We start from the raw sequence: 17,030 nt of genomic DNA, 5'->3' as shown, positions 1-17,030 counted from the left end.
CATTACACTGTGGTTGAAATGCATGCAAACCATAAGCCTGAAAGGAAGTTTTTAGTTCCTTAAAAAGGAACTTTGGGTGGTTAATGTACAGTACAATACTGTGAAAAAGTCTTGAGTCACCCATCATTTCTTCACATTTTGCTTCCAGCAGCCAGAGTTTCTGAAGCCAGAAGTAATTTTTGTTTCCAAAGTGTTTTTAATTCTCCGGGCTTTCTAAAATCATCCTTTGGACGCTGTCCACTTGTTTTCATTCAGAAATGTTTTTGTTTTTCAGTTTATTATACAATTTATACTGACCTCTGGATTATTCAAGCATAAAAAAGCACCTAACTCGAGTTACCTATGTGTGTTCTATCACACAAAGAACCAATTTTAAACTTTATATTTAGGCTTTTGTTACTAACAGACTGTCACAAAACACACTGACATTATAGTCTACGAAAAATGCCAAAGACGACACAGTCTGACAGGCATGAAAAGGTGTAGGTCCACCAACAAAAGCAAACCCAAATTTGAAATTTTTGGTTAAAATCTTTGTCAGTAAGTACAGAGGACATCAGAAAAGAGGTACAACAGTCTGTATTCTAAGTTCTGTTGGTGCCTGTTTTAATAAATCTCTGCACCTTTCTCTTGTTTTATATAAACATAAAGAAATGAGTGGTAGCCCACGACTTTTACATACCACTTTAGATATTTACGTTTCAGAAAGCAGACTGGCTTATTGTCCCAGACTTTCATTCCTAGGTGTGGAACATTAAAATGACCTTTATTAAAAAGATAAGATGTAACTCAGTATGTTTTTGTTATGGTCCAAAAAAGACTCAAACAAACTCAAATGGCTCTTAATATAACTCCTTCAATACCAAAAGCCTCCATTGTTCAACCAAATAGCTTTAAAGCATTCAACACGCACATTTGAGTCTATTTCAGTCTATCGTACAATCAAACAAATACTCACAGGACCCCCAAATGTTCCGCTGAAAATAGTCGGCACCAAATGCACCATTTAAGTAAATCTGGATAATAAGTACAATGTGTGACTGTTTAGAAAATTAGCCTTCTTTTAAAGCTGAAAATATATATTTTGATTGTTCTGGAGGAGTGAATGGAATAAATGCAGTCTAGATGTTAGTAAGTTTGGGTATTTTAATGGGATTTCTACTTTCAAAAATATAGATTATTGCCAGTTCCTCTAATTTCAGCTCATTCACCTGGAATGGTCATCACATGTATGCGTGAAGCAGCAAGCAGTATAACCACAGAAATCTGAGAGTGGTCTTTTTATACATCAAAGACATGCACTGCTAACACGGAGCACGACTGCATACAGTATGGTGAATCTGTAGCATTCCCGTGGATAAAGCACAGGAAATGAGGGAAGTTGGGAAGGAAGGAGAGAGGGACAGAAAGGACAGAGAGAAGAACAGACTAACCTCTCTCCACCTCATTGGTAGCAGCTGCAACCACAAAAAAGATGACAGATGATAGAAAGCAGAGCAAGATGGGAGAAAAGACACAGGACAGCAAAACACAGAAAGACAGAGAGAGAACACCGCCACATAAGTTAGCACTCAGAGATGATTAGCACAGTGCAAATGCAGACAAACAAGTAGCAACAGATCAGCGTTAGTCAGATAAAACATTTGTCTTTTGTGACTTCTCTGTAAGGATAGAAGACTTTTTGTGGGAGATATATTCATGCTGACTATTTCTGGAATAAAGAGTTTGTTTTCTATTTTCTAGACAGCTTCTATACGTCTACAGTTTTGGATAATGTCAGTGTTAGTAAGGCGATAAAGGAGAGAAAAGAAACTTTTAGTTTGGTAAAAAAAATCAAAAGTAAAGGTTTTTGATTGAATCAAGTTGCAGCCATAAAACTCAGGCAACCCTTCCAATGAAAATAGGTCAAAAAACCTTTCTGATTTAAATTTGGCTAATCTTTCCATCCAAGTGACCGAGGTCGCTCCATAATGTAGTGGTCGACACATTTGCTGGGTAGGCAAAAGGTTGCTAGTTCCATTTCAGTCAGAGTGTAAAACTCTTCCAAATCAAACACACCCAGAGCCTTGTGAAAATGGAACAGCTGAAAGGTTGACATGGCAGTGTGGTGGTTACCACATTGCCTCACAACTCTGTGCAGAGTTAGCATGTTCTCCATGTCTGCCTGGGTTCTCTCCGAGTATTCTGGCTTCTCCCCACAGCTCAAAGACATGGACTGTGGGAGGATTGGTGATTCTAAATTGCACATAGATGTGACTGGTTGTCTGTCTTTATGTATTAGCTCTGGAGCTGAGTGTCAGCTGGTTCAGGGTGTACCCTGCCTCTTGCCCTCTGACAGCTGGGATAGGCTCCAGCCTTCTCGTGACCCTGAATTGGATAAGTGGCAGAAAATGAATGGGACTCTCTTCTTGTTCTAACCTGAGGACTTGTGTCCCTGCTCTACAGAGTGGATGTCATTGTAGTCTAAGGAGCTCGGAAAGAAAAGAGTCTGGACTTCTTTAAGTTTCCTTGAAGAAGTTTCACCTCTCATCCAAGAAGCTTCTTCAGTTCTAAGAGCAACTGGTAGAGAGTCCCAGCCCTAGTGGGGGTGTTCCCAAGAAGGTCATGAACCCCCTTTTGATCCTCTGCCTAATCACTCAAGCCAAGGTGTGAAAATGGGTGTGGGTCACAATCAGCCAAGGTTTTGGGTGAACTCATTGTGAGACCTTGCCCCAACCTGTTATGTGGCTTGCTGAGAACAAATGACCCAAGATGTGAGTGGACATTAAGGTGTCTGGTAAGGGATCTCAAAACTGGATTATAGATGGCAGACAATTGGTATCGTAAGATACCCCCTCTGTTCAAAGATGGATGAAAGGTGAAATGTCTTCAAGAAACTTAAAGAAGTCCAGACGCTTTTCTTTCCAAGCTCCTCAAACGTGTCCTCCAGTACTGGAAGTGTCTGGAGAATACAAAGACACAGACAGGCTGGTGTGCTGGTGTGGCCAAAAACTGTTTTCACAGCACCACACTTCAGGTTGTTTATGCTTATGAAGTCTCCCCCAGAGGCCTTAAGATATAACAGCAGAACTTCTCACTGACAGTCACGTTGCACAACCTTCAGATGAAAACTGCTGCTTGGCAGGTGATTGTTCTCAGATTAAAATTTGGGTCAGTTTGACAAAGAAGTTGATGTTGATGCCTGTGCGGGTGCGTGGTCCATTGTGAACACATAAAAGGGGTCAGCGTATTTTAAGCAGCCACTGATTTGCCTCATTTTGCAACTCTTGAAGGCAGGATTTTCAAAATTTAAGCCAGAAATGATTTTCGCTCTTTACGGGCTGAGTGGCGTAACATTTTGATTGACTCCCAAGGTGCACTTTGGTAAGAAATTTCAAGTCACTGAGCCACAAAATTCTGTTATTCATGCCTCTAAGCATAATATTGTATGGTACTTTGTTTTCAGATGCTCTGATTTGTTCCTCTGACACACCTCTTCTCTGTGGTAATGGTGGCCTGTCTCTATGGGTACTGCAGTATTTTAGTGGCCGACATCATGCAAAAAAAAACAAGAACACAACACTGAAGTAACTAAAACTGATGGCTATGACACAAACCTACAGGATCCCTGCATTATCAGGGAGAGTCCTGTATTTCTGTGTTTAAAGAAATAAATAAAATAGGAATACAGAACGGGGAAAACATGCCAGCCTCCAACATCGGCTCCTTCTTCGTTCGTGATTGTTACCTGTGTATTCTGGTGAGCACATGCATGTGTAGTTGTTGATTCCATCAACGCAGGTGGAGTTATTCTCACAGTCGTTATCTTCACAGTCGTCAATGTTGATCTCACACGCGTCACCTTCGAAGCCCTCCGGACACACACACCTGAGATCAAACACGGAAAGATGCAAGCGCTCATAAATAGGTGGATAAACACCTGTAGGGTCACATACACTACACTGAGCTCTAACATTAATGTAACTATTGATTCATCCTTATTAGATTAACAACAGACAGGATTTACAGAAGGGAAATCCATCGATTTTTCATCTATGATAAGATGAAGAGAGCAAATATTTGGTAAATTATCCCGAAAATAAAAAAAATAATTATTTTAGTAATTTTGTTGAAAAAAAAAGGTTGCATTGGTGTGCTTAAACTTTAATTTCTTGTTAGCTTGCCAGGACAAAAAACTGTAGAAAAGAGTCAGAGATGAATAACTAATGATTCAATGCAAAGTGGTGTATACAAACCTAGAGAGCTCAAACAGGTGAGTGAAGAAGAAACACTCATCATCAGCATCCTAGGCCTATAAGGAAGGATTTGGGATCACCTAATATAGCCCTAACTATAAGTGTTATCAAAAGGCAAAGTTTTAGGGTTAATCTTAGAAGTAGAGAGGATATCTGTCTCTCGAATCCAAAACTGGGAGCTGGTTCAACTATTTTTAAACACCCTTGAAACTACAAATAAGCCTGCAGCCTGAGAGTGAAGTGCTCTATTGAGGGTATATAGTACTATGAAGTCTTTAAGATAAGATGGGGCCTGAATGTGATGAGAAAGATTTTAAATTTGATTCTGGATTTAACAGGAAGTCAACGAAGAGACGCTAACATGGGAGGAATATGCTCTCTTTCTAGTCCCTGTCAGTATTCACGCTGCAGCATTTGATCAACTATAACCAGAGACACAGAGGCAGCATTAGCACACAGCTGGGAGTTTCATCCCATGATTTTATTCAGAGCAGCCCCTCGTGGGTATATAAATACATTTTACATATAATTTAGGTCCCATCGCACACACTATCAAGCTTCATACACAGGCGTGTTCGGCTGTTCTCGCCAATACTCTCAGTGGCCTCAAACAGACACCAGGTAGGGATTTTCTGCCCAGTGTGGGGATGATTGTAAGCAGTTGATTACTACTGAATAATTGCCAATATATTCAGCAACTAATTTTGTGTGGGTGGACAATTTTATTGAGTAATCATTGCAGCTCTAATAGCAAACATTGCACGAATGTGGGGACCTGTGAATATCAGACATATTTAATATCCCCCCCGTCCCCACCCCACCCCCTCACTGACACACACACAGACAGACACACACACATAAACAAACACACCTACACACACACTATCCATGCATGCTGCTCATAACGGCAGAGTCAGCTCCATCTACATATCCCCAGAAGAGAGTCATTATTCTGTTAACGTGAGCGTGCCTCAACTCTGTAACTACTACTCAGGTTTATTACAACACTCTCTCTATGACACACACATTTACACACACTCACACACACACACACACACACACACACACACACACACACACACTGAGAGCGCTATATTATGGGTCTAATAAAGAGCTCTTATGCGGCACACACTCGGGTGGATTAATATCTCATTATATAGTCGGCGACAGCTCTTCACGATGAATATTCCACCCCCTGCGCTGGAGAGGGAAAAGAAATCATACACCGATGGAAATACGGACATAAATGGACAAGAAATGGCAGCAGAGGATACGGAGAGAGGGCAAAGAAATGGAGGACGACAAACGGGAGGAGCTGGGGTTTCTTAAATCATCTACGTACGTTATTAAAATCTGCTCGGAACGAGCAAGCAAACAGGCATTAGCTTCCCTACAGTTAACACTAAATAGACTAATGAAGAAAGTTCTCACAGCGGGTCTATCCACTTTGCTCTGGAGACACAAAAGAACCAGTCTCCTGAGCCATTCGCCTCCCGTAACTTCATCACCACCTCTAATTACTGGTGCAGCATCACTGATGGAGGAATCAGCTGAGAAACCACAGATTACCTGCACGTGTGCTCTCTTGCTATCTGATCGGTGATGTATGGTGTTCTGGATGGTTGGTTTTATGAACAGATGCTTTGCGGTAACACAGTTATTGATGTTTATTTGTATTTTCGCTCAGCGCCATCATCTTCCAAGAATGAAACAGCCATAAGTGTTCTGTTATTCTGAAAAGGAAGTTTTACTTTAGCACCTTGAGCACATGTCCTCTAGCTCTATCCCCCTAATCCTTACAAAACACTACTTAAAATGTATAAAGTTAAGTACCACCGAGTACACCGAGGGGCCTGTAGCACATAGAGGACTTCAGATACTGGAGTTAGAATACTATTGTATGAAATGTTCAAAAGAGAGGTCAGAACTGATGCAAGTGAGGCTCTGACATTGCAGTTCCTTTAATAAATGTTTGATCCATTAATGCGTTTTCTTGGATTTCCCATAATGCAATGTGCCCCATCAGGTAAATGCTCACATCTTTCAGATGTAACACGGCAGTGCTTTCTTTTTTGTCCCAGTCAGTTTCATCATCAGAGTCCACTTTAAAAAGCTCTCTCCAGAGCCTCACAGGTGGAGTAGTACCTCCTGATACACAACAGGTGGATATTTGTGTGTGAATTAAGGAAACTGTCTCTTTAACATAACTTGCGAGGAAACTGACGGTCAAGACTAACCAGGTTGGATAAAATATCTCGAACGTCTCTCACCAAAAGTTGCTGCCTTCTCCTTCTTTCAGGTGGCAGGTTCCACCGTTCTGGCACGGGTTACTGATACAGGCGTGAATGGGTTCGTCACAGTTTTGGCCCTGCGTGCACAACACAAACACATATATGTTCAGCGCTCTCAAACAACAACAGCTTCTTAAAATTTCCACCTATTGCATCAGTTGACTTTGAAAGTGTTGTCTCTTATCCCTACACTCGTTCACAGATGTATTCATCTGGCTCACGCAGGAATAATCTTTCTACGTGTCTGTATGTGTAAGTTTGTACTCTGCATGAGTTTTGAAAGATAAGAAGTGTTGTCTCATGGGTGTGGGTTTTTTTTTTCTACCAGTGAGTGATTATAAAAGATGCTTTGAAAGAGCAGGTGAATATGATTCCTTTTGCTTTCTATGCTGGGTGTACCTTAAATCCATAAGGGCAGGTGCAGCGGTAGTAGTGCACAGGGTCATTGGCACATGTGCCGTCGTTCTTGCAGGGGTTGGACAGGCAGGGATCACACTTAGCCTGGATATTTATATCCACTGGGCCTATATGGTGCACCAATCCACACAAATAAAACATATACACAGGAGAGATGATTAACAATGCATAAAATTTGGCACATTGGAGAGTAGGAACACTGACTAGATTTACACAGAGGGCTGTACATTATTAGGCAGCTGCAAAAGCTTCAAATGTCAACTTTTTCTGCAGAAGACAAGGATGGTGGTTTTTACCCTGCATTCTATATACACTTACTGGTCACTTTATTAGATACACCTGTTTAATTACTCGTTAAGGCAAATATCTAATCAGCCAATCATGTGCAACTCAATCCAGGGGCATAGACACAGTCAAGATAACCTGCTCAAGTTCAAATCAAGCCTCAGAATGGAGAGAAAGGTGATTTAAGTGACTTTGAATGTGAATACTTCAGTCTTTCCCAAACAGCCATTTCTATGGTTTACAAAGGATGGAACGAAGAAGAGAAAAGATTCAGTGAGCCGACGCTCTCTGGACAAAGATGTCTTGTTGATGCCTGAGATCAGAGGAGAATGGTCAGACTGCTTCAAGCTGATAGGACGGCAGCAGTAACTCAAATAACCTCTCAAATAGCATCTCTGAATGCACAGCATGTCGAACCTTGAAGAAAATGGACTACGGCAGCAGAAGACCACACCAGGAGCCAGGTTTATGGTTTTAGGGTAAATGGATGGATCCATCCTTCCTTCTATCAGTAATCAAGGCTGGTGGTGTAGGATATTTTCTTGGCACACTTCGGTGTTTAAAATCTTTTCAGCACCACAGCCTACCTGAGTACTGTTGATGACCATGCCTATTCCTTTATGACGACAGTGTATCCATCTTCTGATGATGGCTGCTTCCAAAGCTCAACTAATCTCAAACTGGTTTCATGAATTCACGGTCTCCAAATCTCAATCCAGCAGAGCACATCTGGGTAAAATGGAAGATTCTCATCATGGATGTGCACCCAATAAATCTGCAGCAACTGTGTGATGCTATCATGTCAATATGGACCAAAGTCTCAGAGGAATGTTTCCAGCATGTTGCTGAATCTGTGCCACAAAGAAATAAGGCACTTCTGAAGGTAAAAGGGGTCCAACTGTGCACTAGCAAGGTGTATCTAAGAAAGCGTCTGGTTACTTTTACTATGTTGTTTAGTATAATCACGAGGAGGTTTCACTTGCTCATATATTACAAGTATTGCTTGAGAAAGATGACATTTCTTTGCAGAACCATATCATGTACAGAAAACACAAGAACACAATGCTGGTCAGAACATGAGGGTTGAAAGGGAAGCGGAGCGGTTCTGACTGAACAGAGAGGAAAACTGGGACAGGACTGTCTCAAACTGGAGAATCTGGGATTGAGTAGAAAATACCGTTATAAGATACTTTACCTGGCACCAGAAAACCACAAGGCCCGGGGACTTCTACAGTGCGTCAGTCAGATTAGGTCAAAAATAGATTTCAGTCTTGTGTTCAAAGTTAAGTGATAGAATAAGGTTTCAAGATTAACAGTAGCATTTTTCAAGCATCAAGAATCTCAAGGAAACGTATCGAGTTAATATATACATGTTAATATTAACATTAACGTAAAAACAATATCACAGTAACTGTAATATATACATAGTGCTGTTTTGATTTTGGCAACTTGTGGTCTCCTTTGGGAGTTCTCCTCAAGTGTATGTATGTTTGCTAGCACAAGACCAGACACTGATTTAACCGTATTGTGTCGTTTCTTTGTCTAGCTCCTGGAAAGCATTGTATTGCTGCACTACAATATGTCCATTTACCTGTACAAGTGAACTTCTTGGAGGGTGTGGTCAGTAGAAGTTTGTCCGTCATGTCGCCGGGCCCGGCACAGCGAGCAATGCCAGGCTCCTTATACCCACTCTTCACCCAGTCTGACAGCCACTGCATGTGACAGTCACAGTACAAAGGGTTGGCGCCCAGAGCCCTGCCAGCCGATTGGACAAAAAGTGAGACAGCAGAAGAAATAACTGGGAGCATTTGAATCATGGTGGTAACAGTGTCACTGTTAGATCAACTTATTTCGGTGTTAAATAAAGTCGACCACGAAGCTTTCGGGAGTGGCGGTGTTTGGATTGTCACTCTGATCCACCCTTTCCTTGTCACGTCTGGTTTCAAAAACCCAAGCTGGTAACAACCACAACCCTCAGCTACAAAACCAAGGGGCGACATCATGGTGGCTACACCATCATTTTATATAAAGCCTTGGGTTATATTGTATTAGAACTGTCTGTTACAAGCACTCTCCATGGTGCTGATCCTTGTGAGCGCCTCACGTAGACTCACCAGGCATCTGCAACCTGTATGACCACTGTGCTTTTTCTGCAGCCTGCTTAGTTTTTTTGATACTGCACTAAAAAATGAGAGCAATACCCAGTGCTCGCACTCTTCCTCTGTATGTCTTTCTCTTTTGTTCATTTCAGCCATGAGATCGTTGTCGAGGCAACACTCAAAGAAAACAACAGTAAAATAAAGCAGAACAAAACTTCATTGAATTACATCAGCTTGTTTTCTTTTCAACAAAATATTTCTGCTTCATGGACTTCTCGTTAGAATATATAATCATGACTCTCTGATTTTTCTGCTTCTGCTCTGGGCGTCCTCGTCACAGTGGGAGTGGGCTTTTTATGTTTTGCATTTAATTATTTTAGCAGATTTCCCTGAAAATTCATTAACTACCAGGGGGAAAAATCCCTGGTAATTTGCCCCAAATTACAACACAGTGCATTGTATTCTTCTTATAACTACTAGTTAGATTGCTAATAGTAGAAGTGGTTAGTATGTGGATCTCAACTGACCGGAAAATATGGTTTCTGTTATTGATTGTTTCTGAAAGTGTTGTGATCACACAGCCACACAATGTCCATTTAACATACAAAGACAGATACTCATATAAAAAGCACATTTATGCCATTCAGGCCCACCTTTGTGTAAATTGCATACCTGGCTCATTGTGAAAATTGTTAGTAAACCTCTGAGCTGTGACAGCATATGACCACTGACGCTCTGCTACTCAGCTACAAGAAACAATCCTGTGTGATCACTGATGGCATGACCAGTTAGCTGGATAAGGATGTGGCATCTGCATAAACCACTTCTTTGTTATATTTTGTTGTAAATGATAAAGGAAAACACACAAAATTAAAGCGAACGATCTTCCCAATGCTAGAAAGGACTTCCAGTCGACATTCATAGAGGTCACTGAGCAGATGGCCGGGTAACATCCTGTCTGATGACGCGTCACAACTTTAATTATAAGTTTTGTTCTGTTTGTGTTTTTCAGCTCCCTGCAGTTACTGGACAGATATATTCATGATGATTATGTATTTCTTTGATTTGTTATTTTATAAGGGAAAAAAAAGGGCAGATTTTTCCAACACACAGCGACACATGACCAGTGATGTTTCTGTGTTTGCGTTTTACTCACAGGTGGGAAAGCGATGACAGGTCTTTGAAGGCTCCTTCTGGTATCAGTGATATGTCATTACCGTGAAGAGACCTAAGAGAACGTGATTGAAACAGGATGAGATACAATAAAAAACGATTCGATGATTACTTCAGCACTAATCTGACTCTCTGGGACATTTCCCAGGATCAGAAAGTTCAGATACTCACAACAAACGGAGAGATTTAAGTCCGTCGAACGCCCTCTCTGGTATGCATCGCAGCCGGTTGTAGCTCAGAATTCTTTGCAGACAGAATTAACATTTTAGCACGGACACAAGGCAGATTTTTTTCCCCAAGAAATCTTTGCATGCAGCAAGACAATTCAGAACACAATCCTACTTCTGACTGAGATAAGCAGGCAAAGCAGCAAACATGAACAGTTTAATACACTCATTCATATGCAGGTCTCACAAGGCAGTGATCTAGCACTCAGAGTGCAAGTTTTCTTCCTTTTTTATGTGTATTTTGTTTCTTTTATTTACAGCAACTAAGAGACAAAACATTTATCACACTGGTGCACAGACTATAAACTGGAGAAACTGCTCTCTGATGTAGATATCATGTACTGTTTTCTCCAGTGCCTTCCACTCTTTTCCTGTTTTATTTTTTCAAAATGATTCTTTATATATTATTAAAAATGAAGTGAAGCTGCAAGCTAGTTCAAGGCAGCATCTCCAGCTGCACTGGATCTTTGCTCTCCCTGCTGCCCTGAGTTGATGCCAGCTGTTAAGCACCTCCGCCAGTCCAACATCCATCTGTATATTTACTCATCGTTCCCCAGTTTTATATGTAATATGTTTGTGGGGCAGGGTGTTGAGCTCTGAGCCAGACTCTAACTATAGTTTGTTGTTGTAATAAAGTAGCACTTTAAAACATACGTTGTCTGACTAAAGTGAATTTTTGGAGTAGTTTAGGTGAAGCCAGTATTTTATGACATCGATGGTTATTTTGTGGCAATAAAATCTTTCAGAGATTCCCCTGACTCTCTTAGGACTGGCTAAAAATCATATGCGGTCATGTCACCCTTTCTTGATTTCTGCTATTATTTTTTCGAGGCCTTCTTCTACTTGAGCATTTATGAGCTTCTCGTCCACACATAGTCACAACTACGCCTAAAAACAAACACTCACACACACCGCAAAGGCATATGTAAAGCCAGACTCACAGGGTAAGCAGCTCGGACATGTTACTGAGGCTGTGGTTGGACAACGTGCTGATCTGGTTGTTACTCAAATCACTGGAAAGGAAACAACAGATACATAAAACCCACACAGGCAGCACTGTCCATACATGCGTGAACAAACCCACACGCGTGCACAGACTATATGGATTCTGTAATGCTCCTCCTTTAGTCTATCGTACCGAGACTGTCACACCACATCAGGGCCAAACAAAGTCACAAAAATGATTCAACACAGAGTTCAGTCTGTTAGTTGTGATTAAAAGCAAAGTGCAGGAAGCACAGACCAAATCCCAATCCTTAAGTGTTTTCTTTTTGCGTTAAAAAAAAATGTGTGTTAACCGTACTAAACTTGGCAAAGTGGGAGTTAATTATCTGTGTGAAAGTATACAATATCTCTCCACTGAGGTGCTACGGGTGAGACTTACATGAGCGTTAAGTGTTTGTAATTGGAGAGCTCCACGGGAACTTGAGTGAAGTGATTTCCATCCAAATACCTGAGAGTCAGAAAGACAGCGTGGGAGACAAAGAACGAGGGAACACGGGGGTGATATCGAGGAGGATTGGTAAACAAAGGGAGAAAATGAGAAGGGAGAAAATGAAGTGTTAACCATGTGGGAAATTCCTCATAACCAGTGTGAGCAGTCATTACTGCTGCAGCCATAATAAACACTGGAGTTTAATATCCCCACAGGCGTCTCTCGCTCAGACATACACACATTCACGGGTGAGATCCTATCTCTCACTTTGTGACAATGTGCTATTAATCCAGCATATTAATTAAGTCTTTGTTAATACTGGAAGAACCTTGTCCCCCAAAGGAGACACAGTAGAATGAATAAAAATACCACTAAAGCTGCGGTCTGATATTTAATTCAAGATTATAATACTCTGATCATTAGGGATTTTTGTTGAGCAGGACTTTATGTACCAAGTGTGATCAGAAAGTTTCAGGACTGATTAAAATTAGGTCTCAAGGCTTCATGGCTGAATACTGGTGCAAGCTGGCAAGTGCCACAGTTTTAAATGGACGACTCAGGATGTTCCAGTATAAATCTGTTTTAATAGTTTTCACTTTTTGGAATGAATTCAAGTACACTAACGTCAGAAGAATGAGGAGCATCCACCTGATTGTGCTCCTCACCTGATGCGCTGCTTTGGGGCTTAGAGACTGTGGACTCCTCTGCTAAAAAAACACTCTCTGTGTCAAAGTCTCAGCTCAAGATCATCTTAATGATCTTAATGATCTTCATCTACTGTATATGCATTTTTTTGGCTGAAACAGAATTTAATGTTTACTCTGTGGAAGTGTGAGACCTGGTTTAAAATCTCAGGAGCATGATCGCAAATAGTCAGATCAGAAGCGGAAGTGATCCAGGAAGGTACAAAGACAATCAAAATTAAATAAGGGATAGTTTTTGATTATTATGGGTACACAGCTATACCAATCAAAATTATTATTACAACACAAATGTCTTCAGATGACTTTCTGAGAAATAAAATTCTCTTTAAGTTCACAGTTCCTGTGTCTCTGTGTCTCTATAAGCATGTGTTTCTGTGGTTTTCCACCTTTCTGAATGAACATTTCAAGCTCCAGTGAGGTAAGAGATTGATTCAGATGCATAGCGTAATAAATCTGAGGTTTTCTGAAGTCAAAGAGGGACGACTTCCTCCATCCACCATAAGTTTGAGCTCTCTGTGGGCACTACTGAAATCCACTCTGACTCTGACCTCTGCTATGGCCTTACTTTTCTCAGGACAGCCTCTGGGGTGTGAGAGGACAGCATTTCTTTGCCAGACTCACTCGTTGTATCCTCCATTACACTGCTATTCTAGCTCTACATCTGCACAGTCTCACTGCAGAGATAATTTATCAAGTGTCTCATGATATTGCATCAGACGACTGATGCAGACCTTGGACATACAGCCAAAGCTATAAAAAGCTATCTTTAGCCACAAGATGAACAATGAGTGCTGAAGCAGGTGGCGTGGCCCCAAGGAGCACTGACCTTAGCTGATCTTAGCATCACAGATTCAGTCTGGGATTAGCTACAGTGCACCAGCGCAGGATTGCACGCTGGCACGAACCACTGTTTAGATCAGATCCACTAAACGTTCCTGACCCTGGTGGATTAACTGTCTGTGTGAATGCTATTAAAAACGAAGCAAAGGATGCTTTGTTGGTTTGTGGACTCTTCAACTGCCAATCGTTGTTTAGTCTGTGTGTCACAGCTGGAGATTCAGCTCTAATTGTAATGAGCGTTGGGTCAGTTTGACTCAGAGTGGAATGTTTGTTCTCTGAACAAGATGTAGAAGTGCAAGCAGTCAACAACTGAAATCACTGATTGCTTTTGTCATTAGCAGGGAAAGTGTTAAGGGACCAAACTAAAAGTAACAATTATCTCAAAGCCCTGGAAGTGGTCTGAACCCGATCTTAAATAATTTATGTTTCTTTATGTTTTCAGGCACATTTAATAGGAAACTTTATGATTGTAGCTTGTAAAATGTGGAGTTTGGTTAAGCTTTATACTAAAGGGTGTGTTTGTTATAAACTCACAGTTCGGTGGTCTCTTTGGGCAGGCCTCTGGGCAGCGTGGTGAGTCCTTTGTTGCTGCAGCGGACCACGGTGTCCAGACAGGAACACTCAGCTGGACACCTCAGCACCGGAGAGCAGCTGTTCTCATCATTACCTGATGGTAAAAGTGATTAGGGATAAAAAAGCTGTTTTAGAGAGACGTGTAATATCATTATTATTTTCTCCATCTCACCATCTTCACAGGCAAAGTCCTGGACAGCTACATCCTGGATGGGGATCTCCTTCAGGAAGTAAGGACTCTGGCAGCGGGGGTTACCAGTGACGATGCGTTTCCTTCTCAACCAATCACCAAGCCAAGCCAGGTGACAGTTGCAGTTAAAAGGATTAGCCAGAAGGTTTCTGGAGAGTAGGAAAATAAGGTGATGAGGGTGCGCAGCATTATTATTATTGTTATTATTGTTATTTTTTGCATTTATATTTGTCACATTTGTGGGTTGTGTTGTTTACACTCACAGTGTGGACAGGGAATGTAGCGTGTCGAAGGCTCCGGGGTTCATGGAGGTAATCTGGTTGTCATAGAGTGACAGCAGACGCACCGAACTCAACCCCACGAAGCTGCTGTTGCTCACACAGCTGATGCGGTTGCTCCTCAGCATGCTACCCACACACAGGAAAAAAATGAATGAATTAACCTGTACTACAGTTAAGTATGTAGTATACAGTATATCCGGTCGTTAAGTCTGACGTCACTAGCCATGTCTGGGCCTAAACTCCGCTGCAGGTCCATATATCAAACGATCACTATGGCATTACTGAGAGTTGAAAAACTGTCTAAAGTCTTTCATCTTTAATAAAATGATCAGCGTTCTGCTCTACCAGGTGTAACAATTGAGTTTAACATCCAGGCATCCATGAAAACGGAATTTATGACATTTAACGGAGTTAGAAGTTAGCAGGGAGTTAGCTCGCTAGCTTCTATCGAAATACAATATAGCATGTCCTGACTGGAGGGTTTTGAAAACAAATTAAAACATACAGCTCTGTTATCACTTCCAACATAAATGAAGACAGAAAACTAAACAGCAGTGACGTTTGTAGGGTTACAGAAGTTTGGCTAGCTGGTTTAAAATGTTGTGCTAGCGACACAGCTATGTTAGCATAATATAAACAAGCTAACTTTTTTTCCACTCGATAAAAGTTAACGTGAGTGTTCTCGGTGGTCAGGAACAAATGTAATCGCATGGCAGGATGCTGTAAAGGGACCAAACTTCAGCCAGGAGAACAACTGAGATAATCCATCCACAATACAAGGTTAGTCATTCATATACTGCTGCATGGGCTGGGCTGTAGTTACATCCTAAGGTTTTAAAAACTGAGCTTAAATAAATGATTAGCGGTAATAAAAGCCGAGGGAGGTCAACAGTGATCACTGACTGTTTTAGGAGCTTTTTGAGATTAAATAGAAGAAAATACAAAACATTAAACATGTTAACAACACAAAAGCCATTATAAACGCAGACTACTTTAGGCCCGGAAGTAGGATTCGTCACGTCATCACTTAACGACCGGATAGTTAAGCGTGTACCTACAGCACGTATATACAGTTATGTATATACACTTATGTTTATACCCTAATGAGATAACATCTTATTTTCAGGTCTTTGCAGTAGTTAATAGCGATAAACTAATAGCTAATAATTAACCAAAACCCCCACATAATTCCTTATAAATTATATGTACATAACACTACATAAATCTTAAAGATCATAAACAGTAACACTTATTAACACTTTATAACTGTGTAGGAATGTCACTAAAAGCCTTGACCTTCCTCTAATTGTTTATGAGACCAATGCAATTGCACTTTTTGAGTTTAACCAGTGGCTCATATTAAATTGAATAAGCATTTAGTTTTGCTTTATTAAGACTGATACTATTGACTTTATAAAAAAAATCTAATCTGCATTGGTTTCCTCAGGATCTTAGGGTCTTAATTATTATATATTAATTAACAGTTAATGGTGGTTTATTCCCTGACCCCTGGAAAAAAATGGCATGGGCCCTTGATTGTTGTCAAGGTAGATAAAATGTAAAATTATATGCCTTAATAAACATCTTTACAGCCTCATATGGATCGTATTACCTATTAACTGAAGCTCATTACATAAACCTAAATATGCAGTGTTACCTGGTGAATTATGCATGCTCATATTATTCTGTGTTTGACAGTGTCACAGTATGTGGGAACGTCTTTGGATATTGCTGGCATACTTAATACATATGCATATGTGTGAGTGTGTGGGTGTGTGTGTACCCACAGTGTGCGGAGGCCACTGAGTCCCTTCAGCATGCGGTGGTGTATGTTCTCCAGTCTGTTGGAGGTCAGAATCAGCTCATTGACCCCTGAAGCTCCTTCAAACGTTCCCTCCTCTATGTCAGTGATACGGTTATTACTCAGGTTACTACACAGAGTGGGAAGCAGGAGGAAGGAAAGTAAGAGAGCAGCAAGAAAAGAGAGATGTAAAGAGGGGGTGGGAAGAGGGGGTGGGGGGTTACGTGTATAGAGAGAAACACACATAGTTCATTTTAATTTCTATATCCGCATCTGTCGCAATTTTCCTCTGTGTGACCCGAGTGCGACTTCCTGACGTTACGTCCTTGTTACGTTAAAGACATGTCTGACTCACATCTTCCTCAGCTGAGGCAGCTTTTTGAAGATCCCCGTCGCCTCGAGCACACTGAATTCATTGTTGTTCAGACGCCTGAGAACAGAGCAAAGTAGAGGTGGTTAGAAACAAAGAGAAAGAGGCT

General features: G+C 41.0%; 1 protein-coding gene across 3 annotated transcripts in view; it reads right to left on the bottom strand.

Moving 5' to 3' along the window:
* Positions 1-17,030, bottom strand: part of slit2 (slit homolog 2 (Drosophila)) — a 102,461-nt gene that overhangs the window by 11,751 nt on the left and 73,680 nt on the right. For all 3 annotated transcript variants that reach the window (XM_040024287.1, XM_040024285.1, XM_040024286.1), the window contains 13 exons: positions 16,907-16,981; positions 16,538-16,681; positions 14,733-14,876; positions 14,452-14,618; positions 14,241-14,373; positions 12,112-12,180; positions 11,669-11,740; positions 10,672-10,743; positions 10,484-10,555; positions 8,820-8,983; positions 6,926-7,050; positions 6,506-6,603; positions 3,728-3,867 (listed from right to left, as the gene is read on the bottom strand). In XM_040024287.1, coding sequence (XP_039880221.1) covers positions 3,728-3,867; positions 6,506-6,603; positions 6,926-7,050; positions 8,820-8,983; positions 10,484-10,555; positions 10,672-10,743; positions 11,669-11,740; positions 12,112-12,180; positions 14,241-14,373; positions 14,452-14,618; positions 14,733-14,876; positions 16,538-16,681; positions 16,907-16,981 — 1,475 coding nt within the window. The remainder of the gene's footprint in view (positions 1-3,727; positions 3,868-6,505; positions 6,604-6,925; positions 7,051-8,819; positions 8,984-10,483; positions 10,556-10,671; positions 10,744-11,668; positions 11,741-12,111; positions 12,181-14,240; positions 14,374-14,451; positions 14,619-14,732; positions 14,877-16,537; positions 16,682-16,906; positions 16,982-17,030) is intronic.

Source organism: Simochromis diagramma, unplaced genomic scaffold (genome assembly GCF_900408965.1).
Source record: "Simochromis diagramma unplaced genomic scaffold, fSimDia1.1 OVJJ01000302.1, whole genome shotgun sequence".
NCBI lineage: Eukaryota > Metazoa > Chordata > Actinopteri > Cichliformes > Cichlidae > Simochromis > Simochromis diagramma.
Note: the sequence above shows the minus strand (reverse complement) of the source record. Positions and strands in the feature narration are given on the sequence as shown.